This window comes from Zosterops lateralis, assembly GCF_965231275.1.
Source record: "Zosterops lateralis genome assembly, chromosome: 10".
NCBI classification, from domain to species: Eukaryota; Metazoa; Chordata; class Aves; order Passeriformes; family Zosteropidae; genus Zosterops; species Zosterops lateralis.
This window is the reverse complement of record NC_139770.1, coordinates 14573366-14598855: the sequence shown is the minus strand read 5'-3', so window position 1 is coordinate 14598855 and position 25490 is coordinate 14573366. Positions and strand designations below refer to the sequence as shown.

General features: G+C 41.6%; 1 protein-coding gene across 1 annotated transcript in view; it reads right to left on the bottom strand.

The window, feature by feature from the left end:
- The window catches only part of SLC9A9 (solute carrier family 9 member A9), a 175423-nt gene extending 150566 nt beyond the window's left edge, over positions 1-24857 (bottom strand). The window contains exons 1-4 of the mRNA XM_083868679.1: positions 24523-24857; positions 18642-18844; positions 15705-15782; positions 15021-15097 (exon numbers count right to left, since the gene is read on the bottom strand). Of these exons, the coding sequence (XP_083724805.1) occupies positions 15021-15097; positions 15705-15782; positions 18642-18844; positions 24523-24697 (533 nt within the window). The 5' untranslated portion in view covers positions 24698-24857. The remainder of the gene's footprint in view (positions 1-15020; positions 15098-15704; positions 15783-18641; positions 18845-24522) is intronic.
- Positions 24858-25490: the final 633 nt, after the last annotated feature.

The window sequence follows — 25490 nt, the reverse complement described above, 5'->3', positions numbered from 1 at the left end:
GGGGGAAGGAGCAGCAGAGACAAGGTGTAATGGTGTGATGAACTGACCACCACCCCCATTCCCTGCCCACCTGTGCAGCCATGGGGAGAAGAGACTGAATGTGTGACTGGTTAAGCTGGGGAAAAAGAAGGGTTTTTAAAGATTTGTATTTATTTCTCTTTATCCTACTCTGATTTGATTGGCAGTAAATTAAACTAATTTCCTCAAGTTGCTTTCTTTTGCTGTGAAAGTGAGTGTTCTCTCCCTGCCCTTAGCTCAACCCAAGAGCTTTTCATTGTATTTTCTCTCCCCTGTCCAGCTTGGACAGAGCAGCTTTGGTGGGTCAGCAGGGTCAGCCCAGCACAAGAACAGTTTAACAGAGTCTATTTAGCCCTCACTGTAAGCCGTAAGTTGCAGAAATATTTTTTTTACCCTCTAATCTCATATGGACAACTGATTACTCAAAATGCTTGCCAGTAGCAGGTTTTTTTTTATAGGTTGAACCTCAGTTCATCAGATACTGCTCGTGTCACATTAGAGAAGTCCTTAAATCAGGCCAAGCCTTCACAGATGGAAAAAAATTTGGGGCTACTCACAAAAATTTTAGGCTGCCTGTTGGTATAGCTCCAGGTAATTAAGTCAGTAATTATTTCTGGATTTTCTTGACAAAACTTTAAAAACTGTTCTTAAGATCTCTACTTCCTTCAGTTTGGGGTTCTTGCTGTGTTAACTTTATATTACATGCTTCATATTATGTTTCAGGTGGTTTTTATACATGCAGCCTTTTTCTTTCTCATGATGCTCTTGTGTACAAAATCACTGTTCTTTGGGAGCAATGATAGAGGTGTGAGATTTACTCACATCCCCAAACTGCAGGCACCACTCACTTGGGCTGAACAAGGGCACAACAGTGCCAATGTTTGCTCTGGTACCTGAGTGAGAACAGCTGAGCTGGCTGCAGCCAAGCAGCACCACCAGGAGCCAGAGGGCACATCTGGATCCCTCACACAGGCAGAGCAGGGTGGGCAGTGCCTGTGGCATCCTGGCCCTGGAGCCCAGGCTGGGGGGAGCCCCAGCACACGGAGCCTGTATTTGCCACCCCACATTTGGGGTGACACACAGTGTCCATGGGACGGGCAGGATCCTGCACCAAAGCTTCTGTCCCAGAAGCCAGTCTGGCAGCACCATGAAGTGTATGGCCGGAATCAGCCTAAGGTATTCCCTAGTATGGATTATTCCCAATTTTCCTGCTATTCCCCATCTTGTTGCAACTTGAGCCCGAAGAATACCTGTGCCTTGTTTGTCCTAGAAAGGCTGTTTGTACTTGCTTCTGCTGATTGAAAATATCCAGTCTCAAATTAATTTCAGAGACTGTTAGGACTTCTGAAGGATAAAAAAAACTGGTCCAGGGGCTCCATTTACATTCACTGAAGCTTGAGTCTGTTCGGTGGCACAGAAAGCAGAACTGCCTGCAACACCTTGCCAGGAGAAAAAGCACAGATGAAAGGAGGAATCACAGAACTAAGGATTTTACATTTCCATTGCACTTTGATGTTCCGCTCTCGCTCCCCTCCCTCCCTGAAGCAAGCTAACACCACCGTGTGTGACTGCAGCCTTCTAAGTGCTTGAATCTGCCTCCAGGCGTTCTCCTCCCAGTCTTTCTTGCTACATTTGAAAGATCATCTGCCTCCCCAGCCTCCGTTCATGAGTGATGATGATCAACGCCAAAGGGAGAGCAAGGGCATCCCAATGGCAATTTTATCAACTGGAAATCATACGTGAGCCTTTCGAAATGGGCCAGCAAGAGGAAATTAGGAATGGGTTAGAATATAACGATCAAACAGTTCAAAGAAGTGCGAGAAAGCAACTCAGACATCTTTTTAGAGGCAGAAAACCCTGCAGGAAAGGAAGTATGAAGGCACAGATACCTCAGCAGAGTTTCTTGGCACTGCACTGTTACACATTCCCTTGAGATAGCATGGCTTACACAGTATCACTATGGTGAGAAAAAATATTCCAGCAGGGATATTTGCCGAATAGTACTGGAGTGTTTCCATCCCCAACATGTTAAACACCCAGCAAAAAATAAAGAAGTTCTTAAACAAGATTTTTATTGAATTACATAGTTTGTACTCTTTGTATTGTTCAGCTTTTAGTTTGCATCTGGATCATATTTCCCAGTTTTTTGTCTTAATGAGGCCCTAAAAAATAATTCAATGTGATGTTTTTGTGCAACAAGAATATCCTCAAGAGTAGCACTATAATTAAAATATCAACGATAAGGAGGTTTGCAAATAAAGCCAGGTTTGATAACACAGAGGTGTGGCACTCCTGTGAAATGGGTTGCCAGGCTTCAGCCATCTGTCCTGGCTGTTATGGAAGGTTTTTGTCCTTGTAACACAATGGGGCTAGTTGTTGTTGAAAAGAGACATGTAGGCAGCTTGAATAATTAATTCTTTCAAAGCAGGAGCCACACAAGGGCCAGTAATGAACAGAGGAAAAACACAGAGGAGAAAAAGTTTTGAACGGGGTGGCAAAGGACACCTTGTTTTACAGCCTGTAAGGAGCTAACCTCAAGGTGTGGCTTTTTTTCCTCCTTGGCAGAAAAGCCCTCCTGAGACTCTGTAACTGGGGAGAATATTATCTGAGAAGCTTTGTGGAACTGTTTTTCCTTCATGGAGCATCTGTGGGCAATTATTGGGAAATGTGTTAAACTGCTACCAGTGCTCTATTGAAGTGGAAGGAATCTGTTTGGATGCTCTGCAGCTCCCAGGTCAGTTTTATGGAAGAACAGCCAGGTTTAAAGAATCTACGAGAAAAACTGAGGCACAGTGGAGAGATAATGACGTTCCTTGACTACATGCATCACCACATGCTGTCAGCCAGACTGTGGTGTGAGGGACACCGAGGGAGTGCTTGGGGACAGTTGTGACAGACGGATTCCTAATTATACACATTTCTTGTCTTAGTGGAATACCTGAACAGGACCCCCTACTGCCTGCCTGAGAACAACTGCTATTGCCCTACAGTAATGCTAAATACATTTAAGTCAGTCACTATGTTGTTGATAGATAATTCTGTTTTCAATTTTTTTAAAAAATAATATATATATATACATATATGTGTGTATATATATGCGTGTATGTCATCCTTGCTTATAGAAGAGTTATAAGTAATAACTCTTAAGTAGAACAATAATAATAAGTAGAACATCCACACCACTAAACAAGAGTTTTATGGGGAAAGGAAGCTACTTTATGTTACTGCATGTGTCTTGGCTCACTGGGAAAATACTACAAAATTTATGTGCTTACAATTATCATTAGATCCTAATTTTTGGCAGGTTTAACTACTACCTTCTCTTTCCATTTATTTTTAAGTGAGTTGTGAGTTGGTGAATGCGCCGGTTTGATGGCCCCAAAGACAGAGAGTGTCTGTTTGCCTATAAAGGCAATATATTTACAACATTCACTTCCACAAACTGCTCCCAAAAGAGCGCTTCAGCGGCACACTTGAGGGGCTAACAAGAGGATCAGTAATGTAAAACCCCCGTCAACTTGCCAAGATTACTAATGAGGCTGCAATTTGCCAGTGAGAGGTTGCAACTGTAATGGGTTTTGCAGTCTATTCCTTTTACTAGGGGGGCATTGTAACAACTCCTGCAGGCTTCTGAGTCACTTCCAGTCTTCCGAGTGTTCCCGAAAATTGTGTAACTTTGTTAGGGATGTCCTTAAATCCTTGAGTCACAACTCCAGTAACGAAGTCCCTACTTAGAAAACTACATGAAAACTTTTGAAAATCAGGATGATTATTAACATTCCGATATTTTTGCAGACTGGACAACAATTTTCGCCAAGAAACTCTGTTGCATCCCCAAGACATCCCTAGTTTTCTAACAGTTGTTCATCAGAATCGTTTCAATATCCACTAATACAATTGTTATCATATTATTCAGAAGCCCTGGGTAGATCAGTGTTTGAAAACTGACAAGTAAAGGATGATGATTGTTTAGTAACTTGTAGTAAACCCAGTACAACCCGTGCTCAAAGTCCGAGAAAAGAGAAGTGAGAGTCCTGGCTGCTGCAGACTTTGGAAACTGCTCTGTCACAGGATAAACAAGAGAGCGGGGGCTGGCTCCCTCTGATCCGGAACAGGAGCATATCCTGCGTCTGGATGTCCCAGGCTAGGCCTCCCACATGGCCTGGAGTCCCCAGGGCCAGCCTAGAGAAGCCTTGAATAGAAGCCCCAGGTGTGAAATGAGCATGGCTTGCCATGAACTACAGTAACTTTTGGGATTGATTTTATACAGCAGTGTGGAGTTTTGCTGGCTCTGAGCTGCAGCGCCCATCCATCCGTCCCTCCATCCACTCCTCCATCCACTCCTCCATCCATCCCTCCATCCCTCCGTCCACCCCTCCATCCCTCCATCCCTCGTTCCTGCCGCGCCCCGAGCCCGGCCCGCCTGAGCCTTGGCCGAGAGCGGAGCGCGGGCGCCACCTGCTGCCCGCTGCGGGCACTGCGGGGCCGCGATAAACCGGCTGCGATAAACCTGCTGCGATAAACCGGCTGGGATAAACCTGTTGTGATAAACCGGCTGGGATCACCGGCTGCGATCATTGGGGGATCGGGCGCTGCTGATAAACGCCTTGCTTGCTCCTTCTCTCGTCGTTTGTTTGTGTTTTAAAAGCAGTCGGGATGAGTTTTTTCTCCCCTCTCTGGCGCGGGGGAAGCAGAGGCGACTGCCCGGGGCTGAGGGCGGAAGGAGTTAAAAGTGTACAGCCCCAGGCACGCGTGTTGTGCCTTAGACCGCGATCAGCAGCGGAATGGGACCGTTCAGAGTCTGAAGGAAACCAGGAGTGAGCCTCTTGCACCGGTCTGATCCGGGGGGATCAGACACAATTGAACGTTTGGCCGCAGCCGAGGGTGTTTCGGAAAGGGGCCAGAATGGGATTAGGGCAGGAAGGCGGATCCTCGGTGTCCCAGACACACCCATAAAGCTGCTGGCCCGGGTGTAGAGCTCGCTGGTGCCCGTCTCTCTGAGGCTGTTCTCCCTTCGTGATGCCTGAATCTTTGAGCCGTGGGAGTGGTGACGGCAGAGATGCTTTTCAGACAGCCGCGGTTGTGCTGCAGCCCAGGGCAGGGCAGGGCAGGGCTGGGCAGGGCAGGGCAGGGCAGGACAGGGCTGGGCAGGGCTGGGCAGGGCTGGGCAGGGCAGGACAGGGCTGGGCAGGGCAGGGCAGGGCAGGGCTGGGCAGGGCAGGGCAGGGCAGGGCAGGGCAGGGCTGGGCAGGGCAGGGCAGGGCAGGGCAGGGCAGGGCTGGGCAGGGCAGGACAGGGCTGGGCAGGGCTGGGCAGGGCTGGGCAGGGCAGGACAGGGCTGGGCAGGGCAGGGCAGGGCAGGGCAGGACAGGGCTGGGCTGGGCAGGGCAGGGCAGGACAGGACAGGGCAGGGCAGGGCAGGGCAGGGCTGGGCAGGGCAGGGCAGGGCGGGGCAGGGCAGGGCAGGGCAGGGCAGGGCTGGGCAGGGCTGGGCAGGGCAGGGCAGGGCAGGGCTGGGCAGGGCAGGGCTGTCTCCAGCTGTCGCTGGCTCCGCTGAACAGCCTCACCCTGTCCCTGTCAGCAAGTGCGTTTGCCACATCTAGAGCGACATCAATGTGCTGCTTCCTAGAAATCAAGGCCAGCTTAAAAGGTGTTTTTTGAATGAGAAGGTCAGAGTGGCAGGCAGATTAGACAGGTATTGTGTTATGCTTTAGCACAAAGCACGGATTTCTGTATGGGCCCGACAAGATAACTTTCCTAGGAAGATTACTGGAAGCTGGTTAAGTCACCCATCTCGGAAAGACTTGGAAGGTGGCCCAGCCTCCCTCCTGCTGGGCTCAGAAGTAACGAGCACTGGTTTGAAACCCAGCTGCACTCGGACACTGATGCTGCTCCTCAGAGATGGACACCAAGGTGCATTCCAAATGTGGCCAGCAGGCTCCACATAATCTGCTCCAGCTTTTTAAGTAAGCCTTGTTTTTGTCAGGGGATTGGACCTAAGGTCAATTCCATCCTAAATGATTTGTTGAGTGTGACAAAACAGTGGTGAAGAGCAATCTCACTCTGAATGTTATTCACAGGGCAAGAAACTGAAACCAGCTGTATTCACATCCTCATGAACAACAGAGGGCAACTGTATAAACCACAACATGATTACCTAGAGAGAACAACTTCAGATAGATTCCCCTCTTTCTTACTTTCATTTTATGATACTTATTTTTCATTGAGGTTGCATAAACATTCACTCTTTCTCCTCCCCAAATCAAATAAGAGGAGATCATTCACAGGGAATACATCTAATGTTTTCATGTGCAGCCCCACTTGGGTTAAATGAAATAGGCAAACAGAACTCCAAAAATAATTCCTATTCATCAGGAAATCAAATCTTTCCTTGTTTTCATCAATCAGTGGGTAGTAAGGATGGAAGAAAGAAATGTGAGCAATTAAAAAAAAGATTTGGCTTTTCATTTTAAGTCTGAAGAATAGCAACCCTCTCATACATCAACAAGGCTATGAAAAGGCATTGCTGGTGCAGTCTCTGGGTCAGTCCCTATTCCTGTATATGTCCCTAAATTCTTGTTGCAGAGGTTTTGCTGTTAGTCATTATCTTTTTGCAGATCAAGTGGTTTTGTTGCTTTTTTTTTTTTTTAACCAGTGACACCATCCTGCTCAAAATTTTCAGTGTGCACATAAAAACCATATCAGAGATAAAAGCACCCATGGTCTCAGTAATGGAGAGGTCAAAAAGGAGTGGCAGGTCTTTTGACATTTCAATTTTGGTTGCTGCTAAGCTTCAGCTAGAGAGTGGTTAGCTGGGGAGAGGTGGTGTTGCAAAGGAAGTGTCTAATCAGTGTATTACAAAAAGGAAAGTGATTTTTTTTCCTTTTTAAGGTATGGAGCTGGCTAAGAATTGAGGCTAATTAGCATTTTAAGAGTGATCTTCATGCATAAAGTCCTTGCTTCAGAAGGAAGTGAAATGATCCTAACTTTTTTTTTCAGAAAGATGTTTTTATTGCAGATTCCATATTTCAACTAAAGCTGAGGAGAAAGACAAATATCCTTCAAGATAACTGTTGGGTATGGGGTGATGGAGACCAAGATAATTGAACCAGGAAAAGTGGCAGAAAATTTAAAGTAGAAAAAGGCTGAAAGAGATGACTAGGGGCAGCAATATGTTCCACTGTATGCTTTGTTATTCACAGCAACATAGAATTTAGAGTAACTTATGTTAGAAGGGACCAGAAAATGTCTCTAGTCAAAATTCCTACTCAAAGCAGGGTCAGCAATGAGCTCAATCCAGAGCAGTCAGGGCTTTAGGCATTAGGTTGTGAAAACCTCTAAGGATGGAGATTACATCCAGCATCTCTGGACAACCTGTTCTGATGCTTGAGTGTCCTCATGAAGAAAAAGGTTTTTGCTTATATCAAGTCAGACCTTTTTAAAATACAGTTTGTCTGTCAATTTTTTCCTCTCATCATGTATTACTGTGAAGAGCGTGGCTTTTCTTTCTTGGTGATCTCCCCTCAAAGCCCCTCTTAGGCTAAATGAACTCAGTTTCTTCAGTTTTCTCTTTATGGGGCAAACCTCCCAGCCCCTGTGCATCTTGGTGGCCATCCACTGAACTTGCTGCAATTTATCATCATTGTCAAATGTGTCAGATATGGAGTCTAATGGAGTGGAGTTCTTACACAATCAATATTTTAAGGAGAGCCAAGACTAGGGACACACCTGATATGATTTATTGTCATCTTAATAATCAGAAGAAAAGCTCTGTGTACTATTTAAATGTCATCTGCCTCTCACTGTGTATGATCTGGTTACCTGACCAGACCCAGCTTTTGTAGGTTCTGTCTCCAATGAATGCAGCATCTGTCCCAGGGCCATCATGAAAACTGGTGTGTTCACAGGACATTTCAGGCCAAAACCAGTTGTGCTCTGTAAAAGACTTGTCAGATACAAGAGCACCATTTGATCAACTGGCTCAGAAGTGGGGTATGTAAAATGGTGGTGGGTGGGAGGACAAAGCCTCCTTTGTGCTGGCATATTATGAATTTTTCAAGGTAAGAGGCAGGAGATCTCAGTCACCCACTCTCTCTCTGCTCCAATGAGCTACTTGCTGCCTGTACACTTCCCAGTGCTGCTCAGCATTTGATCTGTCTAACAATAAACACGTCAGTTTGAAGAGACTGCATGTTGCAGGTAGCTCCATGCTACTGTAGTGGAATAGGTTTTTCCCCCTCTGTTTTAAATTTCTGTTGCACCTTGCATCATGAGGCAGCTGAAAGCATTTTGCAACCAAGTCACAAGTCCACATGCTCCTGATAGAGGTCACACTGTTGCCTCTTTTGACTCAGAGGGAAATGTGGCCTGGCTCACTCCCTAGCAAAGCCATACAGGTGTTTATGGTTGGAGCAGTGCACAGCCTGGGCTGGAGATGCCTTCCCCAGTCATAGGCTTGTTGTGCAGGTTTCCATGCAGTATGGAAAAATATCAGTAAGAGGTGGAAAATGAACTAACACATCAGAGTCAATGCACTTCCCTCTGCTTTCATCTCCCCTGTAGCCTGGAATTGTTCTGGAAAGATAGGATGTACTGAGAAAGGCAGTGAATTTCAGGATAAGGGGCCATGAGGGATGCATATTTTCCATTTCACCAGCTCTGTAAAGATGTTTTCCCTGAAAGTCATTGTAGAGACTGCAAGAGCAGACTTGCAAACTTGAGACTGCAAATGATGCTGCAGCCAAGGAAGCTTTTTTTTGCACACATATATAGATGATCTATTGCCAGAGAAATAGGGGACTGGCAATCTTTGGAAGCCACATTGGTTGTTAATTCTTAAAGGATGCATGAACATCAGAGAATAAGACATGGGGAGCTCTATTCAAGAATATTAATTCCTGCAGTTAAAGCTTTGACTTTCATGGCAATTGGGAAGACACTTTGTAAAAAAACCCCACAAAACCAAACAAAACTCACACAAACAAACTATTCCTTCAAGGATAGGGTTTCTTCTTGGGAAATATCTGGACTTGAGTGTTTGTCCTGTTTTGCAACAAATGTAATTTGGATGTTTTTCAGAAGAGTGCATGATTTAAATTTTTGGATAGATTCCTGGGTATCAAGTACCAAATTAAACATCCTTTTTATTTTAGATGAATCTCCCACTATTCCAGGTTCTTTTTGTCTCTGCAGCCCCACACCTTTGGTGTTCCCTATCATACATTTCTTTCCTTAGTATGATGAGGCATTCTTCTGGATGATACAAATAATTACATCCTGCTGCTTGGCACATCTGTTTATGAGAAGAAAAACTGTTTTCTGCATGATCAGCAATGCTGCAGTAAACAATGTCAGATGCTTATTGCAAAATAGCTACAAATTCTGGCTGAACTTGCAGCAGCACATACTTGAAGGCATCAAAGTATTCTTGGAAGAACTTTCCACTCTGTGTGGGTGTCAGTGGTCTGGGAAACACTATTTTACATCAATGTCTTGATTTAATCCAGTTTCTTATCTGTAATTTCACATGTCATACAAACAGGAGGTGCTTTTTAGAATGCTTTGCAACTTTTAGGCCTGCCAGAATTCTCTGAGTCATGGCTGTGAGGAAGCCTCTTCCCTCTTTACTCCCTGTGCAGAATTCCCCAACCCAGGTATCACACTGGGTGTATATTTTCAAACTTCTCTGAACTTATACTTTACAAACCCATTTTGGATTCACCACAAACCTTTGAACAAAAGTGAGAAGCAGCAACTACTCCTTGCAACTGCAGCTCTGAGTTGCAGGTGGCAGCTCCACAGACTGCAGTGGAATTTCCTCAGATTTGACCAACGACTCAAAGCTACTGCTTTGGGCAACCAAGCTGCATATGAACAATTAAACCCCAGTTCTTTTCCTGCTGGGGCTCAGTGTTCATCTGCCTTTGGAGAAATCTGGAGAGACTTAGCTTGATTTTTCAGCTAAATAATCTCTGTTGAGTTTCCTCAAGTCAATGCAAAACTGGGGCAATACAGTCTCATGACTGAAAGAAAATGCCTGCAATTCATTTTAAGGTGGGACATGGAAGCAGCCAAAACCTCAAAAAGGGCTACCAGCACAGGCACTGAACTCTTACAACAGTTATATCACATCCAGTGAACGTAGTAGATAGAATTCAGTCTTGTCTTTATTTCCACTCAGAGGCTGAATATCTGACTTCAAAAGATTGTGAGAAATTACTGAAGTCAGACATCTGATGTTCAGAGGGTTTTACAACTGAGGAGGGCAAGTGGTATATTTATAATTTTTCCCTCTTTCTCCCTCAGTTAATCTCAACAGCAGCACTAAGATACTTTAACACTCCCCCTCATCATTTTCTGTTTGTACCAAAAATAAAGCTTTTATTCTTGCTTGTGGGGAGGTTAAGTGCTATTTACAAGTGGTGTGTGGAGGAAAGATGGATCTGGGGGGGTTTTATGTGTCATTTGATGGGAACATGCAGTAAAAAAATGGTATTTTTATTAGGAAAAAAATATTACTTGTACATGAATTAGGCCTAAATTAATACAAAAGTTATCACCTGAAAGGCAAGAGCTTAGCTGGTGCAGCAGCAGATAATCCTTGTAAAGGTATTTTCTTAGTTTGTGGAGAGCTCTGTAACAGAGAAGGTTTTGTTTTTTGTTACCCTTAACCTGGCCCCATTTTCCCTTGTAGAAAGAGTTCCAAAATCCAGAAGAATCCCACAGCACCACACAGTAAATTCAAGCCAAACAAATTTGGCTTTGCTCTGCTGAAGCACATAGCTACAAGTGTTTCATTTCCAAGCTGTAAAGTCTATCCATAGCCCTCCAGTGAGAAAGAACAGCCAGATTATAAACTCAGTACTGTTCCCTATCAGCAGACCCATTAATATATTCCATTAAGCTTCCGGCAGAAAGTAATAAACACACCCATAACCTCACTAAACTCCCCTCCAGCCTTTGCCAAACTACCAAAATACTTCTGAAAAAAAAAATCTCCAGCCTTGTAGAGCTCAGTAACCACAACTACTTCCTGCTGAAGCTTTTGTGTACGTGTCTCCTCACTTTTAGAATAATGTTTGGGTTGGTATAACAATGAGAGAACTAAATCTTTGACTGGACAGTTGTGTCAGGAGGCATCTCACCCAGGTAAACTGTATAAAGGGAAGTTGAATGCTTCTTGCTAATGCTGCATTTGAGCAGCAGTGTTATTAATTCAGCCCAAGCCATTTTTTAGAAGGCACAAAGAGGCACTGCTATAACAATACAGTTAAGAGTGAAGAAAAAATTTCATATGATGGTGGAATCTTGATACCACAGACATTTGAATGGAGAATGTCTACTTTTATAGAAATTTATGATGGGAAATCTAATCTCATGATCAATAAAAATATCTGGATTGGTATTTGATATTTTTGATACTCCTTTTTCTCTTTTAAAAAAATTTACTTATATATGTCTATGTACAGAAACAAAAAATAATGTTCTGGTTTTAAGTAAAACCATTTAAGATTCATTTTTAAAAGAAAGAATATGCTAATTATATTATATTAATTATATTTATTATGCTGTATTATTATAGTCCCAGAATTTAGCGAACATATGCAGATAGCATTTGAATATTTATTTGTAGGATGGTGAGGAAAGGATTCTTGACTGCCTGTGAGAATCAAGTATGATGACTTATTCCTCACACTTGAATTTAAATGTCAGAAGAGACTTTATCCAAACTGTTAGTCACTGCAGTTAAACACAGATGCACAAAAGAAATACTTTGATTCTATGAGGTTTTTTAATTAGAACTGGAATTTTGAGCACTGATTGCCATGAAGTGATCTGACATGGTTACTGTAAATGCAGCACCCACGTGCTCACAGATGTACTGGAATGAATCAAGCCAAACTAACCACCTGTGGATCCTGTTGAAATAAGAAGTCCTGTCTCCCCAGGCAGAGAAGGCTGTGCAAACTGAGCAGCTAATAAAAACACCAGCATCTTTCCTCTTAATACAGGGATCATCCTGGAATGATTTTTCCTAACATCACTATTATCAATTATTCGCAGTTTGTAACTTCATTTGCTCAAAACTATAATTACTCTACTTTTTCTGATCCAAACCCCATTTTTTATCTCAGCTTTATTCAAGCAAAATTCTTACTGCAGCCACAAAGACAGATCAAACTTGGCCTATGTTTTCTGCAAATACATTTGTTATTTGAGTTGCACACTCAGAGAGCTTTAAATTCCAGAAAAATCAGGCCTTGCCAAATGTAGTAGACAGGCTGGAACAATATGAATAAGTGACTGCAAACATTCTGCATTCTGAATATTGAAAATGTGGTTTTGGCATTGCAATTCACTTGGGAGAGAACCCAAGTGAAACCAAATAAAAAAATCACAGATAAGACCAATTTAATGATGTCAGTGCTCCTGTGCATAGGCATCTTGGCCCTGGCTGTCACTGAGAATGCTGAGCAAAGAAGTCAAAAGAATTTCAAGAGGGGGGAAAATGCAAATACTTCTACACCCTCTGCCATTCAATATGTTGCTCTGATAGGTTGTTACCACAGTGTCAAGATTTTTCCAAATACTTAAGCACTCTTCCATTATCAAAATAGAAAATATCTATGACAGATGCCAATTCTGGAAGATGCTCCCCAGCACAGTTTATTAAAAATAGAAGTTAACATTATGTCCTTCTCCCTGCTTCTTCCTAAGATGTAAAAAAATAATAAAAAAAAAAGGCAAGAGGGGGCAAGAGGGGGCAGGTCTTCATTTAATACTTCAGCAGCCCAGTTTTCATGCACTCACTGAGTCGCATCAGCCCAGTGGTGCTTCAGCTTACAATGGTCATAATACACAGCTAATATTGAGGTACCTGTGGAAAAGTAGAGCAGCCCTAGGCAGCAATGCCACAGAAGCATGGCTGGCTACACAAGTATGTGCAGGAAACCCCTGGAGGATATCAAATGGAGCACAAATCAGAACAAGACTTCACAAGAGCAACTATGAGTGGAAACCACATTGTGTTCATGGGAGCACAGTGGGCAAACCAAGAGAAGCCTTTTAGTCTTTTGTTGGCACCTGGGAGGTGACAGTGGAACAGAGTGTTTCATTTTGGACTCCACTACAGGGAAGGCAGAGAGGAGACAGCTCAGCAGAGAACCACCAAGATAATTTGAGAGCTGTGGAGAAGAGACAGAAGCTGAGCTTTCTCATGTAGATGAGGGAGTGGAACTAAGTGCTGCCTCAGAGTACAGAGGAGGTACAGAGAACATGAAGCCACCTTCTGAAGGCTGCATAGGGAAAGGACAGGAGGCAAAAGTTACAAGGTGAAGCAAGGGAAATTCCCAGTGGATAAACAGAAAGACACTCTGTAGTGAGGGTGGTTAAGACTGGAACAGATATCCCAGAGTTCTGGATGACTGCAGACATCCAGACATTGCTTCTAAACAAAGTTTTCTCTGAGTCTATGAAACTCAAGAAGTCTCCTACAGCAAAGGACTGTATCAGGCTGAGCCTCAGAGAGACTTGGCCTGTATGAAAGAAAGAGCTGCCTCAGTGATTATTCTACACTACTCATCAGAAGATAGGAAGCTGGAACCACTAACAGACAACCACTAACTGGATCTTATATGATCTTTATGTCATGCACACTTGGAGCCAGCAGACTGCCCACCATGAAGGGGACACTTCAGCAATTCTGCAGTCAATAGGGCTTGGAGAGAGGGAGTTTCCCCTTTCCCTCATGGCATCTCTCTGCATGGATCCTTGCTAGTCAGATTTGGTGTGAAGGGCATATTTTTGCTTTGCTGGGAAAGCTTTGTATCTTCTTTTTATCTTTCATGTGTGTTAAGTGTCTGGGGACAGTCTTACAGCTAATATAGGCAGGCATTCCTTAGAGCAGCACTCAGCTGAAAGCAAGTACATTTTGGCACAATCTTCACTAAAAAACCAATCTCTTTTCTCCTTCCCCCACCCTCAGTGGGAATATCTGATTATAGCCTTTTCACTCAAATTCCACACAGCTCCTCTTTCTTGAGGCCTTTCACACAAAAGGCTCACAAAGAGCAGACAGGCACCATTGTATCCGTGTGTTCCATGGCAACGTTTTAGCACTAAGAGTTTGCAGCAAATCCAAATGATGTTTCTGTTCTTTATTAATGATATTTCCCAGCTGTTTCTGGTTGACAAAGAGAGGTCTGGTCCTTCTTTGTTACAGGCTGTGCCCTGGCACTTCAGGGAGCCCTGGGAGGGTTCACACATAGCTCTGTAACTCAGGCAGCAGGAGCACAGCCCCAGTGAGAGGCTGCAGACACACAGAGCTGGAGCCTGGGGATATCGAAGGGCTGCACATGTGTCTTGTGCTCATATAATGAGGAGAAAGCACGTTTAATTGTACCTGTGCACAAAATATTTGTCTACAGCAATGAAACATAGAAGCACCCCAGGGTTCTGCCCTTTTATTTTGTGACAGCAGCTAGCTCTTCACCTTTTCTCCCTTAGGATGTATTTTTCTTTTAGGACTTACTTTACATTCCCTTCAGTAAAGTTTTCATATCATCTTTCTTCTTCATGCAGTCATTATCTCCTTCTTATCCTGACGTGTACATTATGCAAACATGCTTCACATTCACACAAGCCCTGCTCTGAATATATTACTGCCTTCTCTGCAGTGATTCCAGTGGGGGCTGTGGGTTTGTACAAGAACACAGTGCAAGACCCAGTGCTTACTACTGTTTACCTTAAGGTTTCCTTTTTTTTGTAGCAGATTCTATGTGCATTTATTTCTAATTAGTATTTGACCCAATGCCTAGGACACTTCTTGGCTATCCACAGGTTTTGCCTTTTCCATCTCAGCATTCCTTGAGCAGGAATTATTTTATTTGATATGCCAGATGCTAAGTATATTGACCATGCAAGCTCTGCAATTCTTTTTACAGTTTAGTTTTTAATTGAAAGAAATACCAAGCATGTGATAATAGCAGAAGGCACTCACTTACCCTATGACAATGCAGGAGATAGCAGTTCCCAAAAAGGCGTAGGTTAAAATTGATCCCAAGTTACGAAAAAAATGTCTCTGGGGAGGAAAGTTTGAAAGAAAGTCCTTTGTTATATAGCAAATAAAACAGCACTCTGACCAAGTAGAATCACATCTAGAAGTGCCATTTGTTACACCACATTTCTCGTATAGAAGATGGAGCAATATTGGCTACTTCAGGTATTTTGGAAAGTACAACTTAAAGGTATTTAATTATTTTCCCCCGGTGAAATGCCATCAAAGTTCCCTCTTTTTTATGTATCTGGCCAAATGTTTCAGAATCATAGCAGAAGTTCACACTGGAAATATCTGAAGCAAATGGTATCATAACCCTATCCCTTGAACAAAGTCCTGATCAGGCAGGACATGAAACACAGGCTGTTCCTGCCTGCAGTTCACAGCATTCCAAGTGGTCTCTTCTGAAAACAGGGATGCCTAAGTGTTATAAACTGCACAACCAGATCTTTGCACAGGGACAGAAAGAGACAAGAATGAGGGCCATGAATCATTCATTTTAATCCATTCCTGCCAAGTTCTTCCCAGGCAATAACACTGTTAGCTGACTGTCCTCTGTCACTGGTCTGTTGGGTCTACAGAGCAGCAGCCACACTCAGTCCCTTTTGTCACACAAGGAAAAGACACATACCTTCTTCAAACTATATCCAGCATGAAATATAATGGGTGGCAGCAAAATGTTGAAGAAGATGGAAGGATCAAAGGTCATCTGTTAGGAAGGACAAAAGAGAGGTAAGGACAAATAAAGCAGCATTTAATTTGATATGATAGTTTTTAATTGTATCTTCTTATCAGGACTGATCTCAGGCTCACCTCCACTGTTTGTGAGATTATTCTGAGTTGTTTTTTGGCAACTATAAATGTGTAGCTCCTTATGGTTTATAGATGCAGATTGCTACTTGAAAAGTATCCCTTCAAGAAGGAGATCAGTGATGTGCTACATTACAGGGACCACATAAAAGCAGAGTTACCTGTGACAGCAGCTGCCCTCCCACACATCCAACTTGACAGTCCCATGACATTACTCCTGGTTCAGACATGGATCTCCTTTCAGGAAAGACACATCAGCAGTGTTGTACCTCAATTCCCCATGTACAGAAGGGTGATAAAAGGCCTACACCACCAAAACCAAGGTAACATTTCCTTTGAAGGAAATTATTTATAAAATAGCCATTAAAAGTTTTAAAGTAATGCTGGAATGAGGAAGTGCACTGATCATATTGGCCTTCAACTTTTGGCACAAAGAAAGACCAAGGACATTGCTCAGCCATTGCAATTCATTACAAACAGCTTTCAATAGAACAGAATTCTCTTTAAAATAATGGCATTGCTGGAGAAAAAAACCCAACTTAAATAAGCGTGTGTAGTGCTTAGTGTTCTGTCAGTGGACTATATTATATCAATACTCTTCAGAGACAGGAGGGAATTAGTGCAAAGGCTTGCAGCTCCTTTGTTTACATTAAGTGATATTTTAAGACTACAGAATTCTAGATTATTTTTCTTCAAAAGAGTAAGACCTGCCTACAAAATTGCTTTTGCCTTCTTACTAACAGACAGCTGAATTCAATAAACAGGAAGTGAGAGCTGAGACTTTTTTCCATCCCGCTCACTTTGAATTATAAAGCCAAAAATCTAGCTAAATAACCTGCCAACAACATTAGCTGTGCTGGCACCATCATTGAAAACCTGATGGAAAAAGAATTTTCTTCATTTATGAAACAACATTCTCAAATGTTAATTTTGGAATTAATTCAGCAGATATGTTAAAATATCTTTTCTGTGGGCACCAGAAATCCTGAATGCATTTTTTAAAATTCAAAATCATGTCCTGAAGAATACATGTTTGTAAGTCATGGCACAATCTATTGTTTCTGGTAAAAGGCACTAAGTAAACGCTTTTAGTGCAGTCAAAAGGGAATTGCAGTTGTACAAAACCCAGAGCGTGGTGTGATCATGCTTTCTGTTTTTTACATTTGTGCTTTTGCCAGCCAGAAAGGCTGCCAGGCATTGTTATTGTCTCCTAAATACAGCTGAATACATCCTCCTTTCCTTTTTTATTTATTTTCTTTTCAAGAGGGCGTCTGCCAGGTAATTTTAAAGGAAAAACAAGAGAAAATTCAGGCAGATTAAGGTCTCTCGAATAATTTAGAGGAACTACAATTCACAGTTGAGACTTTCAAGAGCCTTCCAGCAAAGTGAGACTATGGAAACAAAATCAGCCAGTTCCCTGTGAGGGCAAGAGATATTTCTGTGCAAGTCATTGCTCCTCCTTTCTCCTTAGTCAGCTTCAGTGCCAGGTCTGATGAAGTTGATCAAATGCAATGGATTAGTACATATGTCCTGGAAACTAAACATGCACTTTGACCAAAACAAAGCTGCTAATGCAACCAACTGCAGGAAAAAGGATGAAGATTCAGCAAAACCTCATCAGTCTGACTGCCACAGTATTTTCCTGTCTCCACCCACCACAGTTCTAATGGTCCTTGACAGTTTAGTTCCTTCTGACAAGGGCAAGTCTGGCAGTAACAGCAGACAGGCTCACAATGGTGCTGCATCAGCAGGAAATTTGAGCAGATGGTAAAATCCTAATTCTGCTGAGCTCTTCAGTGTACATTCTGAGCACAACTTAAAAGTTTTCCTAACAATAACCATATAATACACAGGATCATGTATTACTGTGCTAGACCAACAATAATACTTGGAAAAAAGCAAAATAATACACTGCAATATTGGAAAAAGCCATTGGTAAGGGCTGAGGAGCTTCATGTGAATATACAATGTCTTGAGCACAAAATCCAGGTTTTAAAAAGTGCCTCTGCACTCCAGTGTTCTTCAAAAGGCTGCCGTTTGAAAAAAAAAAGTGAACATTATAAGAAGCAAATATTACAGGGGCAGGGAAAGACTATAATAACAAAGTATTTTTTTTTTTTTAATATACTGGAAAAAAAGAAAAGGCCAGGACATTGTGAAAGACTGTAAATTTCCTCCCACACTTCCCCTTTTGGATCCAGCCTGAATTGCCCCAGTGCTGTCTCCCCACGGCAGTGAAGTCCCTACTGAGGATCACTGCAGGAGTGGAAGAACATATGAGAATTCTGTGATGAATTTAAGTGTACATTAAGTACATATTTACAAGTTTGTGTTTTGAAAAATGTTTAGAGTTTGCAGTTTCCTGTGCTATCCACAGGAGGTAACCTCCTCTTGCATTACCCTGCCAGAGCAAGTCACTTTGAAGACAGAGGAAAAATGAAGCTATCAGTGGTGTTTGTAAAGGCTCAGTGGCAATGGATCCAAGTTAACAGCTGTGTCTGCAATGAACTCAGTGACTGCAGGAGCTGGGACTGTCATATGAAACAGCTCAGGCCACCATTGTGTGAGTGCACAGTCAGCTTGGAGCTAAATGATGGTCAGAGTTCTACCACAGTTCCTTTACTGCTCTTCCTCACCTGCCTTGCCCGCCCTAAATTCAGAATAGACTGTGTCTCATTTTAACTTGAAGTTAGTTTTCCTCTTTCAAGCATGAAAATAAAATAAATATCCTACAGAGCAAAAATAAGATAGGTTTTACCTTTTGAAGCATTGCATTGCCCTGGTGACCATTGACATTGTGGTGGCTGATCTCTCTTTTGTACTGATATTCATAGACCTGATTAGTTATATTAATAAGCAGAGTGGATGGCCCAGATTTCAGCTTTTCGCATTCATAAACAGTCCCACTTTCAACATCTGGTGATTTTGTCACATATCGTATAATTAATCCCATTACAAGGCCTGGGGAATAAAGAAAAAAAGAAAAATTAAAGATATTCAAGTACTTTTAAGTATTTGATGCCACACATTTAGAGAAAAAATTAGCTCTGCCAAAGCTAGGATACCTCTCAGTGTTTCTACATCTACAGAACCTCTCCCAACACTTCATAGATGACCACAAAATACTCTTCCAAAATGGTTATTTCATTAGAATGCAATGACATTGCACATATGCACATTCATGCTTCTATTTTTGTGATCCTGTTGCTGGCATAATAATTAACTGAGTTTCTCATCCATTGCCTTTTCAATAGTTATTTAGAGCAGGGAGATGTCTGCACAACACATGTGCTGAACAGAGCATATAAACATCAGCTGTGCTTTTGGGTATTTTACACACTTCATTTGTGGGGACAAAACTCTGACACATCCTCAGGCACATTCTGCTTTCTGCAGAAGACTGCATTTTTGAGACTGTATAAACAGAAAAATAAAACCAAGAAGAAGGAAAGGAACAATAAGACTATCTACAATTTAGGGCTCTTACCTAAGACAGATATTTTGTTTCCCTTTACAATTAACAGAAAGCAAAGTGTACTTCTGCAGCCATCCTCTGGATGGTTTGGCTTTCTTTTGGCTCTAGTGGGAGGCTGCATGTTTACTTTAGGAGAGGTAATATTTAGCTAGATAACATTACTGAGAATATTTCCTCCCTCAGAGACTTTGATTTGGTTTCAAATTTAATTTCCATACTTCTTTTATGTCCTGTATGCTTTAAGTCCCATGTATAGAATGAACAGCTTTACAGTTACAAATTATTAACACATTCATAAAGTGCTAAGAATGCTCAGATGAAATATTGATGAAAGACACCCAAATATCTAGACAGATACACTTACTATTAAAAAATAAGAAAGAAATTAAATTACATAAAATGTCAGAGAAGCATCTGCAAAATACGATGTTACAGTTTCAGTTTGATCCCATAATTAGAAGGGGATACAAGTGATCACAAGGACCTTGAGAATCCTTATTATTGTCACATCTTCTCCTAACAGAGACTCTTGGAATTGCAGATTCCTGGCATACCTGTAAGTCAAGTTTGTAACTTCTTGGAGTGATGCTGAGTATCAGCTGTATTGCCTGGTTTAGTGTGTGCATGCATTTGTGCTTGTTTAGAATCTATTGTTTAGTATGGTTGCTTTCTGTAAATGATAAAGTATTTCAATAAGCTGTAGAAAATCCCAAGACCTCCTTTTTAAGTTACACAGCATTCCTGCAATAAATCAGATAATAAATCTAGCTGTAGTAAAAGGCAGAATTCTTCTGAATGTTGGGGAAAAGTCTGTCTATGTAAAGGGAAGCAAACACTGCATGTGCAACTATGAAATACGACTTCCACAGCGGTCAGCCCAGATGGCCAAAATCATGGGTCAGAAACCAGGAAAACATTCATTAGTTAAAACTGTCAGGGCTTTCAGCTTATTTTTTATTAGATTTCCTCTAGAAGAATCATATATTTAATTTTTAAATTCAATTTCAAATACATTAAAAATTCAACCTAATTTGATGCTTGAACAAGACTTGATGATTTTCATTTTCTGGAGCAGAAAACTTACAGGTTTTCCTTTATCCTGTTTGTCCTTAGGACTCAGTGATTTAAACTACAGCCACTGATACATTTCTATTACCAAGTATTACTTAATCTGCTCAAGTAACGGAAGTATTTTGTAGACATTAACCAAGGCCTGTGCAAGGACACGGGCAGGAAAAGACTATTCAAGAAATGTTTTAAGCACATTTATTTAAATGCAGCATTGAAACAGAAAAGGGTGTCACTAATGTTACAGCTTTCTTTAAAAAGTCTCAACTTTAAAAGTAAAAAAGTCTCAACTGTCCTTTGAAGTCGGATCTTGCAGCAAAATCTCACTCTAACTACAGCTCAGTCATGTTTCAACTGAAGGCAATGCAGGTTTTCCAGGTTCTCCGGTGGAATCAGGATAAAATAGTTAATCATAGATGTGACCATTGGAGGGATTTTTTCATCATGCCAAACTCCTGAGCTAAACAAGACTGTTCTCTCCCCAGGATTTCATCAGTCAGCTGTTAAATGCTTTCTGTAGTAATAATACTCAGGGATGCAGTTTTAGTCATTACTTGATTTTTCCAAATATATAAGAGTTTGTTTCAAATTTCTTTGTCTCAAGAACAATGCTCCTCTCTTCACCTCATCACTACAAAATGTCAGTTTCTGCCTTAATTGTGATTTTTCTGTGCTGTCTCTGAGTCCCAACAACCTTTCTTCACTGTGAATGTTATAATCAGGAAGACAATGAAATACTCTGTTTTATTGAGGTTCAGAGATTCCTCTTTCTGGGACCTGTTCCATCCATTTGTGCCTGTGAGAAATAGGGATACTCAGAACACACCATCAGAAGGCAATTACAATTATTTCACACAGGAGGCATAATGGACTTAGAAGGCACGAGAATCACAGTGTTCATCATCCACCAAAGCTGAATCCAGAACTGATTGTGCCTCACTTCTAAATGCACTAAATGGGATCCTCAGAAGGGGCTGCAAAGGGCTACTGTGAGTCAGCTTTCCCTCTGCACACCTGTCAAAACCTAAACCTGTCCCCTCAAAGCCTGGTGAAACACCTCTAACCCCTACAACCCAAAGCCATTTTATGTGAATACTACAATGGCTCTTCTGTCATTCAGCCTTTTCATGTTTTCCTTCCAGTCTGATCAGCTAATCCCATGGAGCACTGAAGGCTGGTACATCTGCAACAAGCCTCAGCTCCACCTAGGGGGTACTCCCACTCCCTAGGGGGGACAATTACTCAAGCTGAGAACAATTTCAATTGAAATTTGGTGATTAACCTCCCATATAAAAGGCACAGCTTGGCTTGCTGTTGGTTTGGGTTTTTTGTTGTTGGAGATCAATTCTGGCTGCCTGCTTGCAGGAGTGTTTTAGCCTCTTACTCAGAGCTGAGTGGTGGTACCTCTATGTGAGCCTGATACTGAGGGGAGAATGAGAAATTTGGATACTTGCACTAAGTTTGTCACTGTGTAGCTCTGGACTATTGCTGCATTAATGTGAAGGGCCAGGACTTACATTTTGTTTGGGGAATTTGGTACTTAATGGTTTATTGCTGAGGCATTTAAAGATATCTGGCCTTGCAGGAGGTGGCTACAGGCACTTTGGTGTTTTATTGGCTCATGCGTCTTCTCCAGCACTGAGGCCACATCCTGGGGCCTGGTGTTATGAGAGGGGTCACCTGCTCTGATCCCAGGCAAGTGGCTTTGTTTTCTTCAGTGCTGGTGTAGATCATTTCCCACACTATTCCCGAGTGTGCTCTTGTACAGGAAACTCTCTCATACCCACCTATCTCCCTGGTATACAGAAATCAGGAATTAAGTTGAGTTTACTATTTGTGGTCTGTTTATCAAGCCCAATTACAATACGCAGAGAAATTTGCTCTCTGAGACTCAGGAAAACCAAGGAATGAATGAATGAACAGGTGAGTCTGTATTCTTCCTTGTTGTTTGTGAGTGATTTTTCAGCTTGATCTCAAAGCATACAAAGCAAATTGACTCTTTAAATACTTTCAAGCTAAATGCCTTGCTATATTTTTATCTCTCTCTATATATATACACATTTTGTGAAATAATGTTGAATTAATTCTTGTGAATTAATTTGGCATTATTCAGAATGCTTTGGTTTTTTACTTTGTAGAAAGATTTTAAAATTAGTTATACTTATTAAGCCCTTGCTTTGATTAAAAAAAAATATATATATACCTCATTTATTCAAGTTCCTAACTGGACAGCATAGTTGGTTTTGGTTTTTTTTTAGCCGGAACTATTCAGCCTAAAACTGAATTTTCCTACAGAGCCTGTTAAAAAAAAAAAAAAAAAAAAAGCCAACCCCCCCTTTCATTTGTTCTCTACTTTAAATAGAACTTTCTATCAGGCTGTGTTCAATTTGTGGCTGTTCAGCACTTTGCAGTAACCATAAAACTTCCTGGTTTTGTCTTTCTGTTTTTTCCCCTAGTGTTCCTCACTCTTTGCCTCCCCTGTCCCCTCCACTGCTACTTCCCTAAGGGCACAGTTGAGGAATATGGACACACCTGTCATCCTGTGGGACACACTCTGCATTAAGTGCCATATCCTGCCACTTGAAGCCAAATTATCAGTTCATTGTATTGCTATTCACATATCTAATAAAGAGCTCAATGGGCTGGAGCAAAGTAAACTGTAAGGACTGGGACTTCTTTTTGTGCAGAAAAAGTAGAAATCAGAGTTGTTTAGATAGGGAAGGCAAAATTAAGTGAGGGCAGGACTTGTCCCACTGTCAGTGCTTGGTGTCATGAGGATTTTCTCTCAAAGTTGCTGCCTGTTGATCTGACAACCTCTCTTATGACCTCTGAAATTTCACTTTCTTTTTAATATTGCCATTCTATGGTAGATATAACTACACCCATACTTAAAATTTTGAAGGATAAGAAGGACATCCTTAGCTTTTTGGATCCTACAGATAAGCTTTTTTCCCTGTTTGAAGATTGCCATAAATAATGCAAGACTAAAGAGATAGTTTATTTACAATCATGAGGAATGCTTTAATAATTCAAAAGCTCTGTCCTGCTAGAGCACTAATCTCTTAACCAATCAAAAGAATATCAGCAGGTTATCCTCATGATGTGCAGAATATGTTCTGAGCAGGCAGAAAAAGAGAACCAAATGACAAAACTCTAATTCCATACTTATTTATTTTTGTTTTGTATTCACCCATATTTTAATTTCTGTTTTGACTGGATATTGTCTAAATCTTCAGAAAATGCCCATCAGCTGCACCTGGCAAACAGTGCAATAGTGAGAAGGAAGCTACTGCAGCAGAGGCACCCATCTTAACAAAATCGGGTTTAGGTATTACACTGCTAGAGGATGTGGTGTGCACAGAATGTATCAGAACAGGCCGGCACTCAGGTGATGACTGAGCTGCTGATTTCTATCTCCCATTCTGACAGTCTGCCCCCCTGTATGGACTGATGGCAGCAGAGTCAGAGTGAAACAGCACTAAGAGAATGACAAGAGAAACCATTACAGGTGTAAGTGTGTACTGCTGAACCAGAGAGTACTTAGGGGATAATGCAGAAAGCTCTCATTGAGAGCCAAATGCAACATGGCAAAACTTCATAAAAGATTAGAACTAGACAGGCAAACTAAAGTTGCCCTACAATGACAGCATTGAGAGCGAACTTGAGACACATTCTTCAGTGTGTTTTTCAAAGGCACAGAGCAAAGCCAAAAGAAAGCTCTCAAGATCATTCAAACTTTATTAGACGACATGTCTGTATCCACAAGGCTCCTTAGACTAACAGCTTTGAATGTTATAAAAACCCAAGCAAACTGTTTTTTTGTAAACAGTAAACTCCCCAGCTCTCTGCTGTCTGGCCACAGAGGAGCAGGATGCCAATGCTGGGGGGAACCAGCTCCTTACAGTTGCTCCCCATCAAGACAGCCTCTGGCTGCTTCAGGAGAGATGCTGTCACATCATTATTTCACTGTACACTTATGGAGCTGATGGCATTTAATTCAGCACATTTCTGAGCTTTGTCAGCACTTGATCTCAAGTGCCTGATCATAAATATGCAACTAGTCCAATGTTATGCTGGCACTTGAATTTATACTCACCATAAAGCATAGCTCCTCCAGTTTCGTGCAGAAAGCGGAATCGATGGTTTTTAAACAACCAAATTGTTAATATTGTAAGAATGAGTAGAAAGTTAAAGATTAGCAGCTCCACAGCTCCCTGATGATAGAAATGATCTTCATCTTTCACTGATACATATTTCTTGAACTTCTCCATTTCATTCCCTTTATAGAAAGTATGCAAAAAATAAAAGAAGAAAAAAAAAATCACAGGAAGGAAAGTATTGTCACCTTTAGTACAAAAACTCCAGACACTACAGAAATTCACAGCAAGCACATCTGTTTCATTTGCAGCCTCATGGTAAAGTGCCCCAGCTCAGAATTCAGCTGGATTCTAGTTACAGCTTCCTGTTTCTCTCTTAAAGCTGCCTTGTCTCATTTTTAATGTTATGATTGTGTCGCTGGACTGCGCTGGCTCTGGCTGTGGATGCACAAACTGCCTCCAAGGCTCAGACTCTCCATTTCTAAAATTCTGTTGTAAAACTCAGTGTGTGTTCATAATGTTTTGTTCCTGTAGCTTACAGTCCAATCTGAATCCTAGGAGTCCTATTTTGTCTTCACAGTTTAAGATAGAAAAAATTATGTTAAAAAAATGGCATAACAATCTTTACTACATTTTGGAAGTTTAAAAATCTTTCCTCTTTCCCATGTTTAAATGTAAATGACATAGAATAAAGGTGGCACTTTACTATGGTGCAAAGACAGAAGAAAACAAATTAATGGATAAGGATTTAAAGATTTAGGCACTTGTATTGATCCTGCTAGAGGACAGATCTCTGTAAAAGCAAAGGTCCAATTACCTGGAATTAGAAGCAGTTAAACTCCCCTACTGCACTGAATAAAATGCAGTGGAATATACTTTTCATAATTTCTGCTGTTTGCACATTTTGATTTATTTAATTTGTTATTCCATTAAGGTAGAAAAACAGTAGAAAAAGGCAGGATAACTG